Here is a 17,375-nt window from a genome sequence, read left to right on the forward strand (position 1 = left end):
CTTGCACTATTCTTACAGAAAATTGAAAGAGAAGAGCAGAATAATCCAAGTATTGGTATGTATTTCTTCTCATGCATCTTTTAAGTTAAAGAAAACATTGCAGTCCACCTAAACATAGCCTCTAGTTGATAAATTAATTATTTTGAATTGTCAATTTATATTTGCATCATTGCCTCCTTCACTTGTTGTATTAGAATTCTTGAAACACGTGTAAGTAAGTTTTTCTTTGTGAGTGGATGAGTAATGGGTGTGAATTTTTTTTTTAAAGACCCTTTTGAAGCGTATGTTTGATTTTTAAAACGTTTCAATTTTCAGTCTCATGAATTGATAAATATGTTAGGATATAAAGCTATTGTGATGTCTGTATACGGTAAAAATCGGGTATATACAAGATCGGGGGTCGAGAGTAGGGCCAAATGAGCACGAGTATGTTCGGTCTTTTCTTCAGACCGGGGGGATTTGCACCGAAGGCGGCCGACCCGAGATGAGAGAAGTGTATCCGTTGATCTGGCGTCACCGAACCAAACTCAACGTGGCTGTTGGTCTGACTTCTCCAAATCAAGTTTACGTGGTCGTTAGTCCGGTTTCTCCATTTCCGAACTTATCATGGTCGTTAGTTCGGTTTACCAGTTGCGGTGCTGCCACGCGTCAAGACCGTTCTGTCATTTTGTACTGACAACCAATACGGGTGTCAGACCGTACGGTACTGCCTTATCCTTTTAGGGTTTCGTTATTTTAAAAGGTTTTGTATTGTATTCAAGGCCCATGAGACAAACCTATAAATAGAGGACATTTCCCTACTTTTAGGGGTTGACTTTTTAGATCTAGAACATTGTAATAGAAAAATATATTGAAGCTCTCTCTCTCTCCCTCTCATTTTAGTCCGGATTTAAAGTATACTTTGGCTTGTTCATCCACTCAATACAATATAACGCCATATATATACTTAGCTCAATCACCAATATCAATATATTTATTATAGGCGAAAACTCACATATCTATATATATTATTACAAATAAGTCTACGAAAAAGGGCCAAATATACCCCTGTACTATTGGAAAAGGGTCAAATATACCCTTCGTTATACTTTGGGTCCAAATATACCCCTGCCGTTATACTGTTGGCGCAAATATACCCTTCATCCGTTAAAATTTTCCACCTTGGAAATATATATATATATATATATATATATATATATTATCCTACGTGGCAGTGACACTTGATGAGGTGGATGCCACGTGACATTGCCACCTTATCACCCCTAACCCATTTTACTTCTCCCCTCTTCCACCACTAAAATTTCCACCCCTCCGCCACCATGGCCACCATATACTCCGCCACCATACACTTACCGCCATATACTCACCGCCATATACTCCAGGCTCTATGGAATCATCCTGCTGGATTTATTTTTTCTGTTTTTTTTTTTTTTTTAATTTATTGTACACTTTGCTTAGATTTAGATCTACATTTTATACCTTTTGAAATACAAAATTATAATTGCAGATTGAATTAAATAACAATACTTTTGGAAAATCAAATATTTTTGTTGGGTGTGTGTGTCAATGGCGCCGGTCAAAAGAATATGAACTCAAGTCCATAGGGATTTTTTTTTTTGAGTCTACATTCTAGTACAATGGTTTTACATTACAATTACCTTAAGGCCATTGTTGATTAAGGACTAATGCCGTTCAACTGATTTTTAGCTTATGGTGGTGGAGGGGGTGGAAATTTTGGTGGTGGAAGAGGGGAGGAGTAAAATGGGTTAGGGGTGATGAGATGGCAGTGCCACGTGGTATCCACATCATTAACTGTCACCACCACATAAAATAAGATGTCCAAGGTGGACAATTTTAACGGATGAAGGGTATATTTGAGCCAATAGTATAATGACAGGGGTATATTTGGAGCCAAAGTATAACGAAGAGTATATTTAGCCCTTTTCCAATAGTACAAGGGTATATTTGGCACTTTTCCGATAAGTCTCTATCAATTTCATATCAACCGAATAATAGATTAAAAACCATTCACATATCTTATACCTTACTTACAAATTCAATTGTTATCGAAATACGTAGTAAACAATGTCTTGAAAAATTAATTCTGTATTAATGTTTCTCCTAGTGAATTAATGATGGTGTGAGAAATTCTAGATCTCCTTCATCTGAGATTTCTGTATAAATTTGATGTACCAGTGATATTCTTGTCCCTTGATGAGTTTTCGACAAAATACTTTAGGCTATCAAAATCATTTTGATTGATAATTTGGGTAAAGAAATTTCTGAATGATGACATATTTGGTTTTCCGTACATATAAATATTTACGTGAAAGTCAAACTTTTAGTTGTCTAAAGTGAACTTGACACTAAGGTAAGAATTTTTTCATGAGGTGTAACTTGACAAAATTGATTCATATGTCAACCGATATGATTTTCAGATTAATTCTGCAAAAATAGTTACCAAGTTTTTAATCGATATAACAATTGTTTCGTGTGGGACAAATTAAGCCGTCATACTCCTAAATGTAGAGGAAGATTCGCAGAATTGATAATCCCGTTAAGAAAAAGTAATTTGACTAAGCGGATGATATAATTATTAAGGTCATTTCTCATGAGAATCTTGTGACTAATGTGAAGAGATTGGGTGTCAGACTTTGGTGCTAGTAAGCATATTTATGCTAATTAAATTAATTTTGTGTCCTACCCCCAATTAGTTGAAGAAGAATAATGATTTATTTATCTTGGTGATTCAAGAACTGCTAAGTTCTTGCAAGTGGATTTTTTTTAAAATCACATTTGAAAAATATTGGCATTAACTGAGGTGGTACGTGTTCCTAATATTTGAACTAATTTGATTTCTGAGGGATTATTAGGAAAAGTGCGGGTGAAAGATTCATTTGCATTTGATAAAATTGTGTTAATCAAAACCAACGGTTTTGTGAGCGATGAATATTGTAATCATGATTTTTATGTGGCTAATAATTTTCAAGATGAAAATGTTAGTATTTTTATTTACTTGATTGATTCATATAATTAATGGCGTGATTGATTTGAGCATGTTAATTTCTCTTATATTTATTTTGACGCAAATACTAAATATTAACTATAGCCTTAATGATAGTCATTATTTTTATATGTTTTCTAACGTTTCTAAATTATAAGATTTGACTTCATTTTGTGAAGAATGAGTCTGACAAATTGACTTGGCTTTAATCGCAACAGACCATTATATTAACAGTCTTGAATAGACTTAAAAGACTTTTACCATGTAATAATAGTAACAATTTATCTTTGATAACTCACAGAGCCTATGTAAACATTCCTATCTGTATATATTTGTGTGCTTTCAAGTTGAAAGAAAGTGGGAAAATCCCTTATAAATTATGAAAAGGTTATTCCAATGAAATATCTGAAAGAGTGGTTTTTTTTTGTTAATGTATGCTACTTGATTCTGAATGAAAAAGATAATATGTGAGAGGTACCACCATTATGGTACTAAATATAGTGAATTTTTTATTATACTAGAGAGGCACAATGATGCTAAGTGAATTTCAAAATTCATATAGATTATGAGTTAATCCTTTCACTACTAAAAAAATAGCAAAATTCGACCAAAATTTTCGACCACACGCGGTCGAAAAAGGTCAATTTTTCACCAAAATTTCGACCACAAGGCATGGTCGCTAACAGGTAGGGTGAAATTTTTTTCAACCTCACGTGGTCGAAAATTTTCGACCTCACGCGGTCGAAATAAATTTTCTACCTAAATTACGAAAATAATTTTTTCGACCACGTGAGGTCGAAAAAGTTATTTTTATTTAACTATTAATAAAAAATTTCGACCGCATGAGGTCGAAATTTAGCAATATTATTGCCAGATTTCGACCTCATGAGGTCGAAATTCAAAATATTACCCAGATTTTTGACCTCGTGCGGTCGAAATTTAGCAATATTGTTGCCAGATTTCGACCTCATGAGGTCGAAATTCAAAATGTTGCCCAGATTTTCGACCTCGTGCGGTCGAAAATTTAATTTTTGAGTACAATTTCGACCTTATGAGGTCGAACATTATCAATATCTGGGTAGATTTTCGACCTGGAAAAAAAAATCCAGCATTCAGCTGCTTTTACAGCAGCCCACCTGCCAATCACATTCATCAACCAAATCAAATGCAATTCATCAACACGTCCAATTCATCAAAGTACTTCTACAATCATAAACTTCACATTCTAAAATCAAATTCAACCTCAAGTTTCAATTTAAAGTACTAAATATCCTTAAAACTACATTCAAACACTTCAACATCGTAAAGTTAAACAACCATAAACTGATTTCTATATTCAAACACTTAAACATCGTAAAGTTAAAACATCGATAAACTACTTCCTACAATCAAATTCACCTTCAAAAGTACATCTAATTCGAATTAAAACTATCATAAAAAAATATATATACATATCCAAGAAAACATAGCAATATTACAATCCAAAAGTCAACGTTGGGTGTTAGAGACATGATCCGATTCCTCCCCACTATATATCCTAATCAACAAGAGCATGAACTACGTCTTCTTGTGATGCATGCCACATCGAGGTTCAAATAGCCAAAATCTGTTGGTAGAGAAACATCATTACTTACAACATCAATAAACAAAAAACCCAAGACACAATGAGAGACCTATATTTGTATTACAAACAAGAAAAAACATGTTTTACTAAAAAACATTCTGATATGAGAAAACATTCTAACAGTTAACCACAAGCTTTCATAGTTACACCTTCTGAGAAAAGAGTAACTAAAATTGAAAAAGAGGGAGAGAATGAGAGAAAAGGAAAAACTACACTGATAAAAGTAGAAAGAGAAGACATTGATCAGGACCACAATTTTTCAAGCTCATATTTAAACGTGGATGACTAGACTTCAATAAATTTGTAAGCAGTAACTTCCATTAATTTTGTCATTCCTTTTCAGTTTTTCTTTTCCATCCAACAAAAATGAGATAGACTAAATCCAGTTCAATAATCTGAACCACCTCTTCACCTTACATTGTAACTGGAGAATAGGCACAAACGTCAAAGCAGTGTAAAAAACCATGGAAAAATACTAAAAAAACATGATAAAACTGTGGAAAAAAAATGGATTTTGGTTAAGTATAAACAACTGCAAGCATGTCTTTACCTATGAGTTCTTTGCACACCCTTATTCTTCATAGCAGCCAAATTCTTTACTTCTCGACTGCAAGAAACAGCAGAAGAGAGAATGATCTAGTTAACTAAGATTCCATTTCAAAGAAGCAAAGAAAATTGAGCAAACAACAGAAAAAGTACATAAACAGCAGCTGCTTTCTTTTACTAGAACTAGAATTGTTAAAACTTCTTAGCACAATTTTCCAATCAAACTGCTTTTAAGCTGAAGACCAAGAATCCGCTTTCGTTGTAAGCCCATGAAGTTCGAGGCAGTTGAGGACAGGTTTAAAAACAGAAATGCAAACACTGGGAAAGACATCTAATATGCAGTAGGGAAGAGAGCCTACATTTGCATGAATACAATAATGTCGGAGCCATGTAATTGTTCCAATGAAGGCAAAACTTACCTGTTAACAAACTCTATTTTTGCCTTCTTCATCAAGGAACTCTTTGTGTTGCCAAAACTGCTACCAGGTCCACTACCTGCAAATTACCTCTTCACTCAGGAACAAATAGAGAAGTAGCCTTATCACCATGTAAGGTGTCCCTTATGACAAAATACCATGCATTCTAAATTAATATAACATATTTAGTTTGATAATGGAAAAGGTATCTAAAGAAAACATGGCATACCGTAAAAGCTTCTTTTATTGCTAGAAGGTGGAACCTTTGTGCAGACTCGAACTTGTCGGCTCTTTCGTTCTGCACAGATAACAAAGATTCAATCTCGATCGTCCGACTACAAGACAAATATAATGGTAGACTTACACCACATCTCCATTAAAAGAGAGAATAAACTAAGCCGGTTTCAAGAACTAGATAAAGTCAAGTGTGATCATGACGACACAACCTAGCACCATAAATGACCAAACTCAAATTACTCAGCAGTATTTGGTTGGAACTCCCGAGCTGATACTGAATTCTGTAATACACTCTTTCAAGTCCAAACATAGTCTGTTTAGAAGTAATTGGGAAATTTTACCACTGTTGTTAAAGGCTACAGCCTAATTAGTCTAGATCAGCATCTGAATCTATGATAGCTTATGAAGGCCTCAACTAGCACTAGTTGTAGACGGGTCGATAAAGCATTCTTCTATTGATTCTAGTCAAATTACATCAGGTTAGAAACATAAAATGGTGAATAACAGATTGCTTGATAAAGATCAAAACTCATTTTCAAGACCTCAAGTATGCTAACATCATTAAAAATGTTGCAATATGTGCTTCCAAAATGGTGAATAAATTTTAAATCTTGAGCAAATCAAATCATGAGCGTTGAGGATGTATATCACTACTTTAAACTGACAACGAGAAGATGGGACAACTTACTGGGAAAACAAATTAAAGAACAACGAAACAGAACTAAAGCACATACTCGCATCTTCCTTTTGATACAATTCCTTGATTCTTTCGAATGACCTTTGCTGCGTTTCCGCCACTTCCTTTGTCTTTGCCTGCAAGTAAATCAATTTTACCCTTTTGTAGATATCGAATGATTTGGTAACCACAATAAGAGAAAGATTAAAGAATGGGAGAACAAAATTAAATCACCTCATACAACTGTTTCCATTTAAATGTAACTTTCCTTTGCTTCATTCTCTCAACCACCTGATTGATGCTCTTCTCACCAAACTCAATCTGGTAAAACCTCTTCCAAAGTCTATTAGTCACTTGACTGAGATCTCTTCCCTGAACAAGAATTTGAGCATTAAAAAAGGACTTGATACATAACACTGCAAGAGGATAACTTATAAGTAATACCATAACTCACCATGTTTTCAGTAATAGCATTTCTGAGGCAAATTTTAGTGGATCAACAGAAGGTAAACCAATAATGGGTAGAAGGAGAAGATAACAACCTTCTTCAGCACTTGCTGCTCCAATGGAGAAAATGCAATAGCCTGAGAATTGGATCTAGTTTCCTCACAACTTACAGATGTATCACTAAGCTCCCCAGCTACATCACTAGTCAACTTGCTTCTGTGGTTCCCCCCTCTAAAAAAGTTGAAGGACCAAGAAATTAGAATTACCACACATATCATAAAAGATGCAAAAAATAAACAATTAAAGAAGGTACCTGGCGGACAGCAAGGGCGGCGACGGAGGACAGGCAGTGGTGGGGATGGAGCGTCGACGGCGGGGAGGGGTGTGGTGGGGATGGGGCGTCGGCGGCGGGGTAGGGGTGTGGTGGGGGTGGGAGTTTTGGGATAAAATTAGGTTTTGGTATATTTTGGGATGAGAATTGCCCGATTGATGTTGGGGGAGCACATTAAATTTTTCAAATTTATTATTTTGACCGCGTGCGGTCGAAATAATTAAGTCAGATTTGACCAAATGTGACTTAATTTTCGACCGCATTTAGTCGAAATATGCTCTCTTTTTTTAATTAATTATTTTATTTATATAATTAATTTTTTTAAAATGTTTTTTTCATTTATTATTTGTACAAAAATAAGTTTCAACCTCATGCGGTCGAAATTTTATTTTCCGTTTAAATATCGACCACGTGAGGTCGAAATCCAAAAAAAAAAAAAAACTGAAAATTTCGACCTCACGTGGTCGATTTCTTTTCGACCAAAAAGTGAGGTGGAAATTATTTGGTCAAAAAACCCTGTTTTTTTAGTAGTGATTTGTGGGGGTGCCATAACATGAAAATCAACTACAAACATAATTTACTATTTTGGAGTTGGTTGATGATGAGGCTAAGTGGTTAAGCGACATCTTAGTAAGTATTCCAATTGGAATAAAAACAACATCTTTTGTGTCTATACATGGTAGTTGCCAATTAGCAACAGCTGTAGTGAAAAAATAAATTTTTCATTGGCAAAAATAGACACATTTTATTTGAGACATAATGTGAAAAAGCAGCTTCGGTGAGATAAAAATATTTATGTAAATTATGTGAAGTTAGAGGTGAACTTGATCAATTCACAGACTAAAAGAAACATTGAGGGGAGTGAGACTTTTGTCAACCTGAGAAGATTAACAATGATGGTAACCCAATCTATGTGATTGGAGATACCATGAATTAGGTTCATATGGGTAATAGCAAGTCATTAGTTGATCAAGTATGCACTATTATCTTATGTTCCTCCTATGATGTGTGAAAATAGTTCAAACACTGCAAGACAAAGTGAGGTTGAGTTAAACTCTTAATCCATTTCCATATCCTTTATAGGTGGTGTACTACTCTGCGGAGTACACTTGATGGGTGGACCTATATGAGTGTGGAGTGATGCCGCGTCTATGAAATTGTGACAGATTTCTAGAGCACACATGAATACCAGTGTCACGCCCCGAACCATGGCCTGGGCGTAACACGACACTCGGTGCTCTACTGCATGTGACCGAGCGAACTTGCGAATCATCATGAGGTATATATGAGCGGATAATATAACGTGAATGTGATGAGCTTTTATAAAACACGAGAATCATAACATTATTAAAATACTGATTTAAAACATGAATGAGGAGATATCATAAATGAGCCAAAATGGCTACCCGACTCTAAACATCTGACATGATATGTCTGACTAGTCTAGTCTATGAAACCTTTACGTAAGTCTGAACATGAAACGTACTCGCTGGAACAAGGCCCCCAGCATACGTTTAAATTCATATCTTATCATGAAAATAATAAATAATAAATATCTAAGCCCCGGAAGAGATGGGGCTCACCAACGAGCTGATAAGTGCAAAGTCCTACTAGGCAGATGCATTGTCCTGTAAATCAGTACCTGCATCGTGAAATGTAGGCCCCCGGCAATAAAAGGGGATGTCAGCACATTGAATGTACTGGTATGTAAAGCAACTGAATGAAATAACATGAGACATGATAATAATATAATAGAGACTAAACTGAAGCATGATCATGAACATGAGTACATATACATATATAACATGTGTAAAGTATCATGAGTAGGGAGAGCAGTAAATATAACTGACAACATGGTCTAGTACTTGCGTCCTATCAGCAGAACACTCATACCTTGCCAGGGATATGAGATTTAATAATATTATGAAAGGATCCTGTCATTATGAGGGATCGTCTTAAACATGGGTAGAGCGATCCTCATCCTACGGTGGCTACATAGTTTCAGGCTGTTTGAAGCCTTCTCGGTAATTAATGCAACTCTCAAAAACATGAACATGGAAAATAAGTAGCACTTGTTGCCCATGGATTTTTCATGAATCATAACTTGCATGTACATGGATATCATTCATAGTATTCTTGCATGAAAACTTGTAAAACATGTAGAGTAGTTCTTGAAAATAATATAATAACTCATAAACTTGCATGTAAAAACCCATGAAATGCAAGTATGGGTTTTCATGGATTACAGACAGATTCTCAATAATCATAATGAAATATCAAGAACTCAATGAAGAATTAATAATGATTCAATACCTAATATATTCATGGGACATGGACCTAGGGTTATCATGAACATGGTTAAAAACCGTAGTTTTTGTAAAGCTTCATACTTTCATGGAAGAAGAGGCGTGGGGAAGAACAATGATGTTCCTACATGTAGATAGTAACCCTACATATCTGGTAATGCTCCAAGCTTGAAGTAAAAATGTAAACTTGGAAGAAGAATTCTAATCCTTGGTCTTGGATTCCTTTAGGGGGGTTTTCTTGAAAACACTATGTTAAGAACATGAAATTCCTACTTAAAATTCATGGGTAATTGATGGAATTCTCTTAGGACGGTCTTAAGGAGCTTACCATGATGCTTGGAGAAGTTGAGAGGAGGGAACTTTCGTGTTAGGACTTGAGAGGAATGGGACTTATGAAATAAAAACTGAATTCCCGTCTTTTAAATTGTTGCAGTTACGATCCGTAAAACTGGACTGTAACGTGTGCCAAAATTCCAGTGAGGGTCTGATTTTTGAGGTTGGGTTACGGTGACCTATTACGGGTCGTAACACGTGTTACGGTCCGTAACGATGAACCGTCCTTTGGTCCAAGTTACGAGACAGTGATTTTACAAGCCATACCCGTTACAGTATGAATGACGGTCCGTAACACTCGTTACGGTCCGTCCCTTGTAGCGTAACGCGGTGTTTTCTGAACTAAAACATATTTTTGACTCCAATACTCTCCTTCTTGGGTTTCTAACCTCCTGAGTCATGAATATGGTTTAGTACGGATTTTACGAGGTGTTACAACCAGGACACGCGCATGGCCTCTTAGCGCAATCCGCGATAATGACAAAGATTGTGCGAGTATAATGTGATAGAATAAGATCATGGACTTACAAAAGAATTCTTTGTTCATAGAAGTTTTAAACTTTACCAATTGTTCTGTAAGTATAATCTTATTTTATCTAGGTCTGGTTCATAGTCTATGCGACACCAGATTCGATGCATTTTACTCATATTTGAAAACCCAACAAAAGGTTCTTTCACCTTCATTCCTTTTGAGTTATGTGAAAACCCATCAAAACTTCTTATTTCATTCTATTCCTTATTATTCTTTTTGAGATATGAAGGGGGTTGTTGAAAAATATGTTAATATCTCAAAAAGAATATTGTAGAAATTCATTCTCTTTACACCAAGTTAATGAGTCTTTAATATTCCAATTATTGTTATCCAAAATCTAACATGTTATTGGCATTTGTGAGACAAATATTAAAACCATAAAGAGCCTTGAGTAGCCAATCTAACGTTTGTTTTTCAACAATAACAGACCCTGGAATTAGCTTTATTATGTGATAATATTCTCATTAATCATTAGCCTTTTATTGTCTTCATTATTTAGCCTCTTTACTGTCCATTGATTTCATATAGCCGTTGGAGTATTCATCTATGTTATGGGTGGTTTTCTGATCTATATATTTAACACAAGTCCTCCTCATTTTAGATTAACAATTTGAGACAAAATTTTCCTCATATAATATTATGTGTGCTGGGGTTTACAATATTACTTAAAAATCTTTATTACTCCTAGTTTTGTCCTAGAAGAGCTTGTTGAATCCTGTGGGATACACCTATACCAGGTGAAATAGTGTCTTAATTGACATGGCTCAAGCTATGGAGAATTCTCTACAATGTTTGTGATCAAGTATTTTTCGTAAGATTTCCAACAGAGTGACACTTGAACGGTTGTTTTGTTTCTTGGGAGTCCTCTCAAACCTTTATGCCGGAGGTGTAATTAAAAGACCTAAAAGAAGGTGGTGTTTCACATTGTTTGGAAACGGGAAAATAAAGTGGCGTTTGGAAATTTTTTCCGATGGGCCACGTTAGTATTTTTTTTTATAAAAAACTTTTAAAATTTCAGGAAAAGGCAAAATCCTGAGGAAAAAGATAAATGCGAATACTGCCCTTAGAGAGAGCCACGTCACTGGGATTGTGTCCTCCCTTTATATAGGTATATAGATTCGGAAAAGAGTCAAAAATGTTGGATCGTTAAGTGGTTGGGGGTGGTGTGAATGAGAAAGGGAGGAAAAATTAAATATTGGAGCAAAGTGTTTTTTTTTTTTGGATGACAACTTTGTACCATATTGGTGCGTTATTTTTCAATTTTCTAATATTATTAACCGGGAAGAATTTTAAATTTTGCCAAAATTAATTTCGGCTAGTTCCTGCTACAAATAATGTTACTATTTGGTTGAGTTGATCGAATGAAAGGGACAATCGGGCGAATGGTTAGGGGTGTTCTGGTTCGAAAATTGGGATGTTCGAGGTGCTAAATCAACGATGAGGTTCAAATTAATTCAAGTTGGAGAGAACATTTCGGAATTTGAGTTAAGGGAAATTGAGCAAAGGCACCTTGGTGGAGGTATGTGGGGAAATTAGTAGGACGGTGTATGTGATAAGCGGGTTTTAGAGAGTATTCAGTTTTAGAGCTGAGTGAGTTAAGGGAACTCTAGTGTGTAGAATGTGTGACATGCTACTATCTCCAGGATTGAATCGGCTAGTTTTCAAGACTTATGATTATGTGGTATTCTATGGAGCGAGTTCGAAAATGGTTAGACGGTGACAATGATTGTGATTTGATTGGGTTTGGGGAATTGAAGAGTCAAGAAAAAGTATAGTTGATCGAGAATCGGTAAAAATAAGGTGCATCTTTGGGATTACTTGGGTCAGTATAGGTTGTGGAGATGTTGCCTTTCATATTTCAGATGAGGTTTGATCGTGAATACACTTAAAGAAGGGAGTCTACAGAAAAGGACTAAGTGATATAATGGATTAAGTGATATGAGAAAGTTTCGTGAGGTTTCGTGATCAGCAACTAGTGAGAAGAAATTTTCAAGTAAATGATGTGTTAAGGCTAGGGGCGGATCCACCCTTTAGGGTGGGGGTGGCATGACACACCCACGATTATTAAATTTTTCATATACTTATGTTGTAATTTGCTTAAATTAGATTAAATATTTGATCCTGCCACCCCCAGTCTTAAATTAGACAAAGGTGCCACGGCTGGTAGACACAAGTTTGAATCTACCTTGAACATATTTCGACTCCTGTTTTTCTTTGCGCTTTTTACTTCCTTTGTGCCAATAATTCCTTTTCGGCCCTCCCAATTTTCTATTTATCTTTTTATTATTTATATTGTCTTTCCTCTTTTTTCTATTATTTTATCTGTGATCTCTAGCGAGAACACATAAATAAAAACTTCAAAATCCCTTAAATTAAGCATTTCTCTTAATCTCAAATCTGTGAGTATTTAAATCGAAAAAGTTGGGTCTCAAAGGGAATTTTGGATTGAGATAATTTTTTATTTTTTTTATAATTTCTTTTGTTTATTACTCCCTCTGTCCATGTTTACTTGTCTATATTTGACTTGGGACACTCTTAATAAACAATAAATAAAATGAGAAATGAATTGGAGTACTTAATAATAAGGGTAAAATGGTAAATTATATTTTGGTTTTTTCAAACTATATAACTTACAAGTAAAAGTGGACACATATTTTTAGTATAACGGAAAAATAAAAATGGACGGAGGGAGTGTATTATAAAAATTGATGCTATTCTATAATTGTTAAATTCAATTTAAATCACTTTACTACTTAAATTGTGATGGAAATTTGGGAAGCACTGCTTAGAGAAAACATGAAATTTATGATTTATTTTTTAGAACTTGTAGTTTATCTAATTATACATTTACTGATGGGGTGTATTTACCTATTGAAGAGTTTTTCTATTATTTTACTTACTTTGATTGGTGTAATTCTCTTATTAAAGATGTTATTTTACTTGCGCAAATTCAGTTTTTAATATACATAAGAGATGCAAGTCCCTTGGTGAAAATGTTGATTTTACTTCTGTTGTTAATGGGTGTTCATGAGTGTGATTCCTTGTTTAAGATGCTAATTATATTCGTTTCTTGATTTTTGAGATGTAGTTTTCATACTTGCAAATTAAAAAAAAAACTATTAAGTTGACTCGAATAAACTAAAAAGAGATGGACCCGACGCAAATACACGTTCCTAACAAGATTTACATTGAAGAAAATTGTGGCACCCGCCACCTTCAAATCCTAGATCCGCCTCTGGTTAAGGCTTATGGAAGTGGCTTGTGTGGTACACAGTTGGGTAATTTCGTAACACTCTTTAGTGGATGAGTTAGTGTGATTTGACCCTATTATGTGAGAGCTAGAGTTATATTTTCGAGATTAGACCGTATTCGTGGTAGTGTATTATGCTGCAAGTAATATTGACTGGATATCTTGAGTGAGCACTTTTGGATATTAAGAATGTGGGAGTAGTTGCATGAGGTTTACAGCGGTGGCTATAAGATTTGATACTTTCGAAATTGTTATGAGCATATCGAGGTGTTACAATGAGAGATGCGTACTCTTTGGATCATGTATGAATTTGCAGAATTTTGAGGCGGGCGATTCTTGAAGTTCTTTAACATTATTTTCTAACAAATTCACTTCATTACAATAAAAATCCAGTAACAATTCCGACATCACTAATTGCTTAGTGAAGTCGGAAGTAGCATACAAAGAGGACATTCCTTTCTTTTGTCTGTCTTTCTTTCTTTTTTCTTTTTCTTTCTTTTTTCTTTCAATTCAATTCAATTGTGTCTTATGAAATTATAATTACCGCTATAGTGTGTGTGAGTGTGTATATATATATATATATATATATATATATATATATGGAAACATTTTTTTTTTGCACGGATTACCCTTCTTTTGGGGTGGTCTTTAATTTTTGTCCCTCAAATTCCTGGCCTTAAAAATATTTCTAGATTTTGGGTTCGATTCCCTGCTCAGTCAAAGAAAATAATAATTTCGCACTGCAAGGCTTTGCAAAAAGTTCTGCCTGATGCGACACACTTTTTCTGAAAGCAGAACTTTTTGTAAAGCCTTGCCTTGCAGATTTTTTTATTTTTATGATTAATCCGGGGTTCGAACTCAAAACCTCGCGGTATTTTAGGCGAATGGAAAACATTAAAGACCAACAATTTGAGGGGGAAAAAATTAAATACCACCCCCAACGAAGGGCAATTGTGCAAATTGTCCAATACATAAAAGGGCCAAAAATGTTAGACCCTAAGCTGTTGGGTGGTGTGAATGACAAAGGAGGGAAAATTAAAAATTTGAGCAAAGTTTTTTTTTTTTTGGATGACAACTTTGTAGCATATTGTTGGTTTTATTTTTCAATTTTCTGATATTATTAACTGGACAGAATTTTAAATTTTGCAGAAATTAATTTTGCATAATGTCTTTTTTGGACAGACACCATTTTTGAACTGGTGTTTTCGCACCATTTGGACTCCAAATTTCGGCTATAAATTCAGAGGAATAGCCTCATTTTCAACACTGAATTTTCAAACTTCTGCATACTTTCTTACAAACTAAATATCGAGTCGTGGTGTGATTTGTTGCCATCTTTGAATTTGCGTGAAACATAGGCGTTTGAGGCTGCTCCTTATTTGACAGGTTTGTCTGTTATATCCTGGGAGGAAGCAATCCATAACCTCGGGTACTTGAGGAGATTAAATTCCTTAAGGACACATAGTGAATTTTGTGGTCTCGATACTGTTTTTGTCATTTTCGTTTCTCGGCTTTATTGAGATATTGTTCCGTTGTTTGAACATTGTTGTACTAACGATTTTGATTATTTTGAGCACAGTTTGGATAACAATCTTAAGGAAATTAATATTTATTTTTTGTGTTCATTTCTACTCCTAAGTTACTACTCCTACTCCTAAGTTACTACTCGATTTAAATAATATAAAAAACCTTGTCGAGTTAGTAAATTCGGTTTAAACAATATCAAAACTTTGTCGAAGTTAGTTAATTGTGTTGGTTTGAACAAATAAAATCTTTGTTGGTTCTCATCGTTTTTTAATATATAAACGTATTTTTTTTAGAGATAAATGTACTCTTTTCTGAGATAAAAAGTTACTTTTTTGGAGACTAAAATCTTCGGATTTTCTACTCCAGTTTTGAGAGTAATGTTTTCGTAACTTTCTACTCGGTTGATTACTCGATTTGAAGATATACTTCATCGAGTATATATAAGTTTGTGCATTCGGTTTGAAAATATATAACACTTCACCAATTTATTAATCATGTTTGTGTTTATCAAAAAGAAATGGAAGATCAAACTGCAAATGTGACTGCTACTATTACTAGCACAACAATTCCTGTCATTGGCTCTACGAGTAATGTTGCTAGTTCTAGTCATTCTGCTCCGCCACCACAACAGGCGGAGAAACCTGAAAAATTTGGTGGAATTAAATTTAAAGGGTGGAAGCAGAGGATGTTTTTCTACTTTATCACCCTGAGTTTGCAACGGTTCATAAGGGAAGATGCTTCAATTCCTAAAGAAGGAGTATCAGACAACAAGCACTTTATGGTTATCGAGGCTTGGAAGCATTCAAACTTTTTGTGCAAGAACTACATCCTTAGTGGTTTAGAGGATGATTTGTACAATGTCTATAGTACTGCAAAGACTTCAAAAGAGTTATGGGATGTTGTTAACAAGAAGTATAAAACTGAAGACGCATGTTTGAAAAAGTTTGTAGTTGCAAAGGACTATAAAATTATGGACAATAAATCTGTCGGAACCTAAGTCCTTATCCATTATTTCTTTGCTGAATGTATAATTCGTGTTAATGCTTTTATTGCAAGTATTAATTATGTTGTTACTTACAAGTTTAATATTGTAGGTATGACTATTAACGAGGCATTTCAAGTGGCTAGTATGATTGAGAAATTGCATCCTTCGTGGAGAGATTTTAAAAACTACCTAAAACAAAAACGCAAGGAAATGACGTTAGAAGATCTTGTGATTCGTCTAAAGATCGAGGAAGACAACAAATCTGCAAAGAGGAAGGTTCACAGTAATTCAACAATTTCAGGAGTAAATATTGTTGAGACTACTCAACCAAAGTCTAAGAAAATGAAAATGTCATCCGGCTCGGCAAACAATTCTAAGAAGAAAAAGTTCAAAGGAGACTGCTACAATTGTGGCAAGACAAGACATAGATCTGCAGATTGCCGTGCCCCCAAGAACTAAAAGAAGATAAATCAATCAAATATGATTGAGAAGAATGAAGAAGAGGAGGAATTGTGTGCAATGTTGTCCGAATACAGTTTGGTTGGAAATCCAACAAATTGGTGAATTGATTCTCACAAGTTCTAGGGTTCGGTTTGAAGAGTTTCAAAGGGGTTTTGCCCATCTAAGCTTGGGTTAAGAATCTAATCCTAGATCCTTAATTTTCCAGTGGTTCTTATCATTAATTAATATTCTAAATCATGTTTTTTGATTGAAAATTGAGGTTTTAGCCCTAAAGTGAATATTGGGAAAAAGAAGAATTGGATGCCAAGATGGATTTAGACTAATTAGGATATGGGTAAACTTTTGTTAAACTAAAATTTCATTTTTATTCTTGTGGGCCTAGGGTCACTTTTTGAGTTCATTTTTGGGTTTTGGATCAAAGTATAGTAATATGGGTATCATTAGACTCATTTAAACTCATAGATTACTGTTTTGACTAGATTGGACCCAGTTTTGCAACAAAATTATAGTTTTGACCTTCAAGGCTCGGAATTGCCTTTTTGAGCGTATAATATAACAATATGGGTATCTATGAATTCGTAGTTTAACGTAGAATGCTAAATTGATAGAATTTGATCGTTCTGAGGCGATTCGGAAGGGGAAAACTCAAGTTGGATAGTTCATGGCACCTGTTCGGCACCAAATTAGGTTACGACTTAC

At 34.8% G+C, this 17,375-nt stretch overlaps 1 protein-coding gene across 2 annotated transcripts; it reads right to left on the bottom strand.

The window, feature by feature from the left end:
• Positions 1-4,312: 4,312 nt before the first annotated feature.
• Positions 4,313-7,693, bottom strand: LOC132617394 (uncharacterized). 2 transcript variants are annotated; one of them, XM_060332385.1, is made up of 8 exons: positions 7,264-7,693; positions 7,046-7,181; positions 6,738-6,875; positions 6,562-6,640; positions 5,820-5,888; positions 5,594-5,669; positions 5,179-5,235; positions 4,313-4,610 (listed from the first exon to the last, which is right to left on the bottom strand). In XM_060332385.1, the coding sequence occupies exons 1-8, from the start codon at positions 7,542-7,544 to the stop codon at positions 4,562-4,564; spliced, it is 885 nt and encodes a 294-aa protein (XP_060188368.1). In that variant the 5' UTR covers positions 7,545-7,693; the 3' UTR covers positions 4,313-4,561. The 2 variants fall into 2 exon arrangements, with proteins under 2 accessions (XP_060188368.1, XP_060188369.1); XM_060332386.1 differs by lacking the exon at positions 7,264-7,693 and having other exon boundaries at positions 6,958-7,177.
• Between the last annotated feature and the right edge of the window lie 9,682 nt (positions 7,694-17,375).

This window comes from Lycium barbarum, chromosome 11, assembly GCF_019175385.1.
Source record: "Lycium barbarum isolate Lr01 chromosome 11, ASM1917538v2, whole genome shotgun sequence".
Lineage (NCBI taxonomy): Eukaryota > Viridiplantae > Streptophyta > Magnoliopsida > Solanales > Solanaceae > Lycium > Lycium barbarum.

Coding starts and splice junctions, on each gene's coding strand:
- LOC132617394 (XM_060332385.1), bottom strand. CDS start 7,544: ATGCGGTCGAAAATTAAGTCACATTTGGTCAAATCTGACTTAATTATT. Junction 5,889..6,561: donor GTATCAAAAGGAAGATGCGA/GTATGTGCTTTA, acceptor TTATCTGTGCAG/AACGAAAGAGCCGACAAGTT. Junction 4,611..5,178: donor GGTGTGCAAAGAACTCATAG/GTAAAGACATGC, acceptor CTCTACCAACAG/ATTTTGGCTATTTGAACCTC.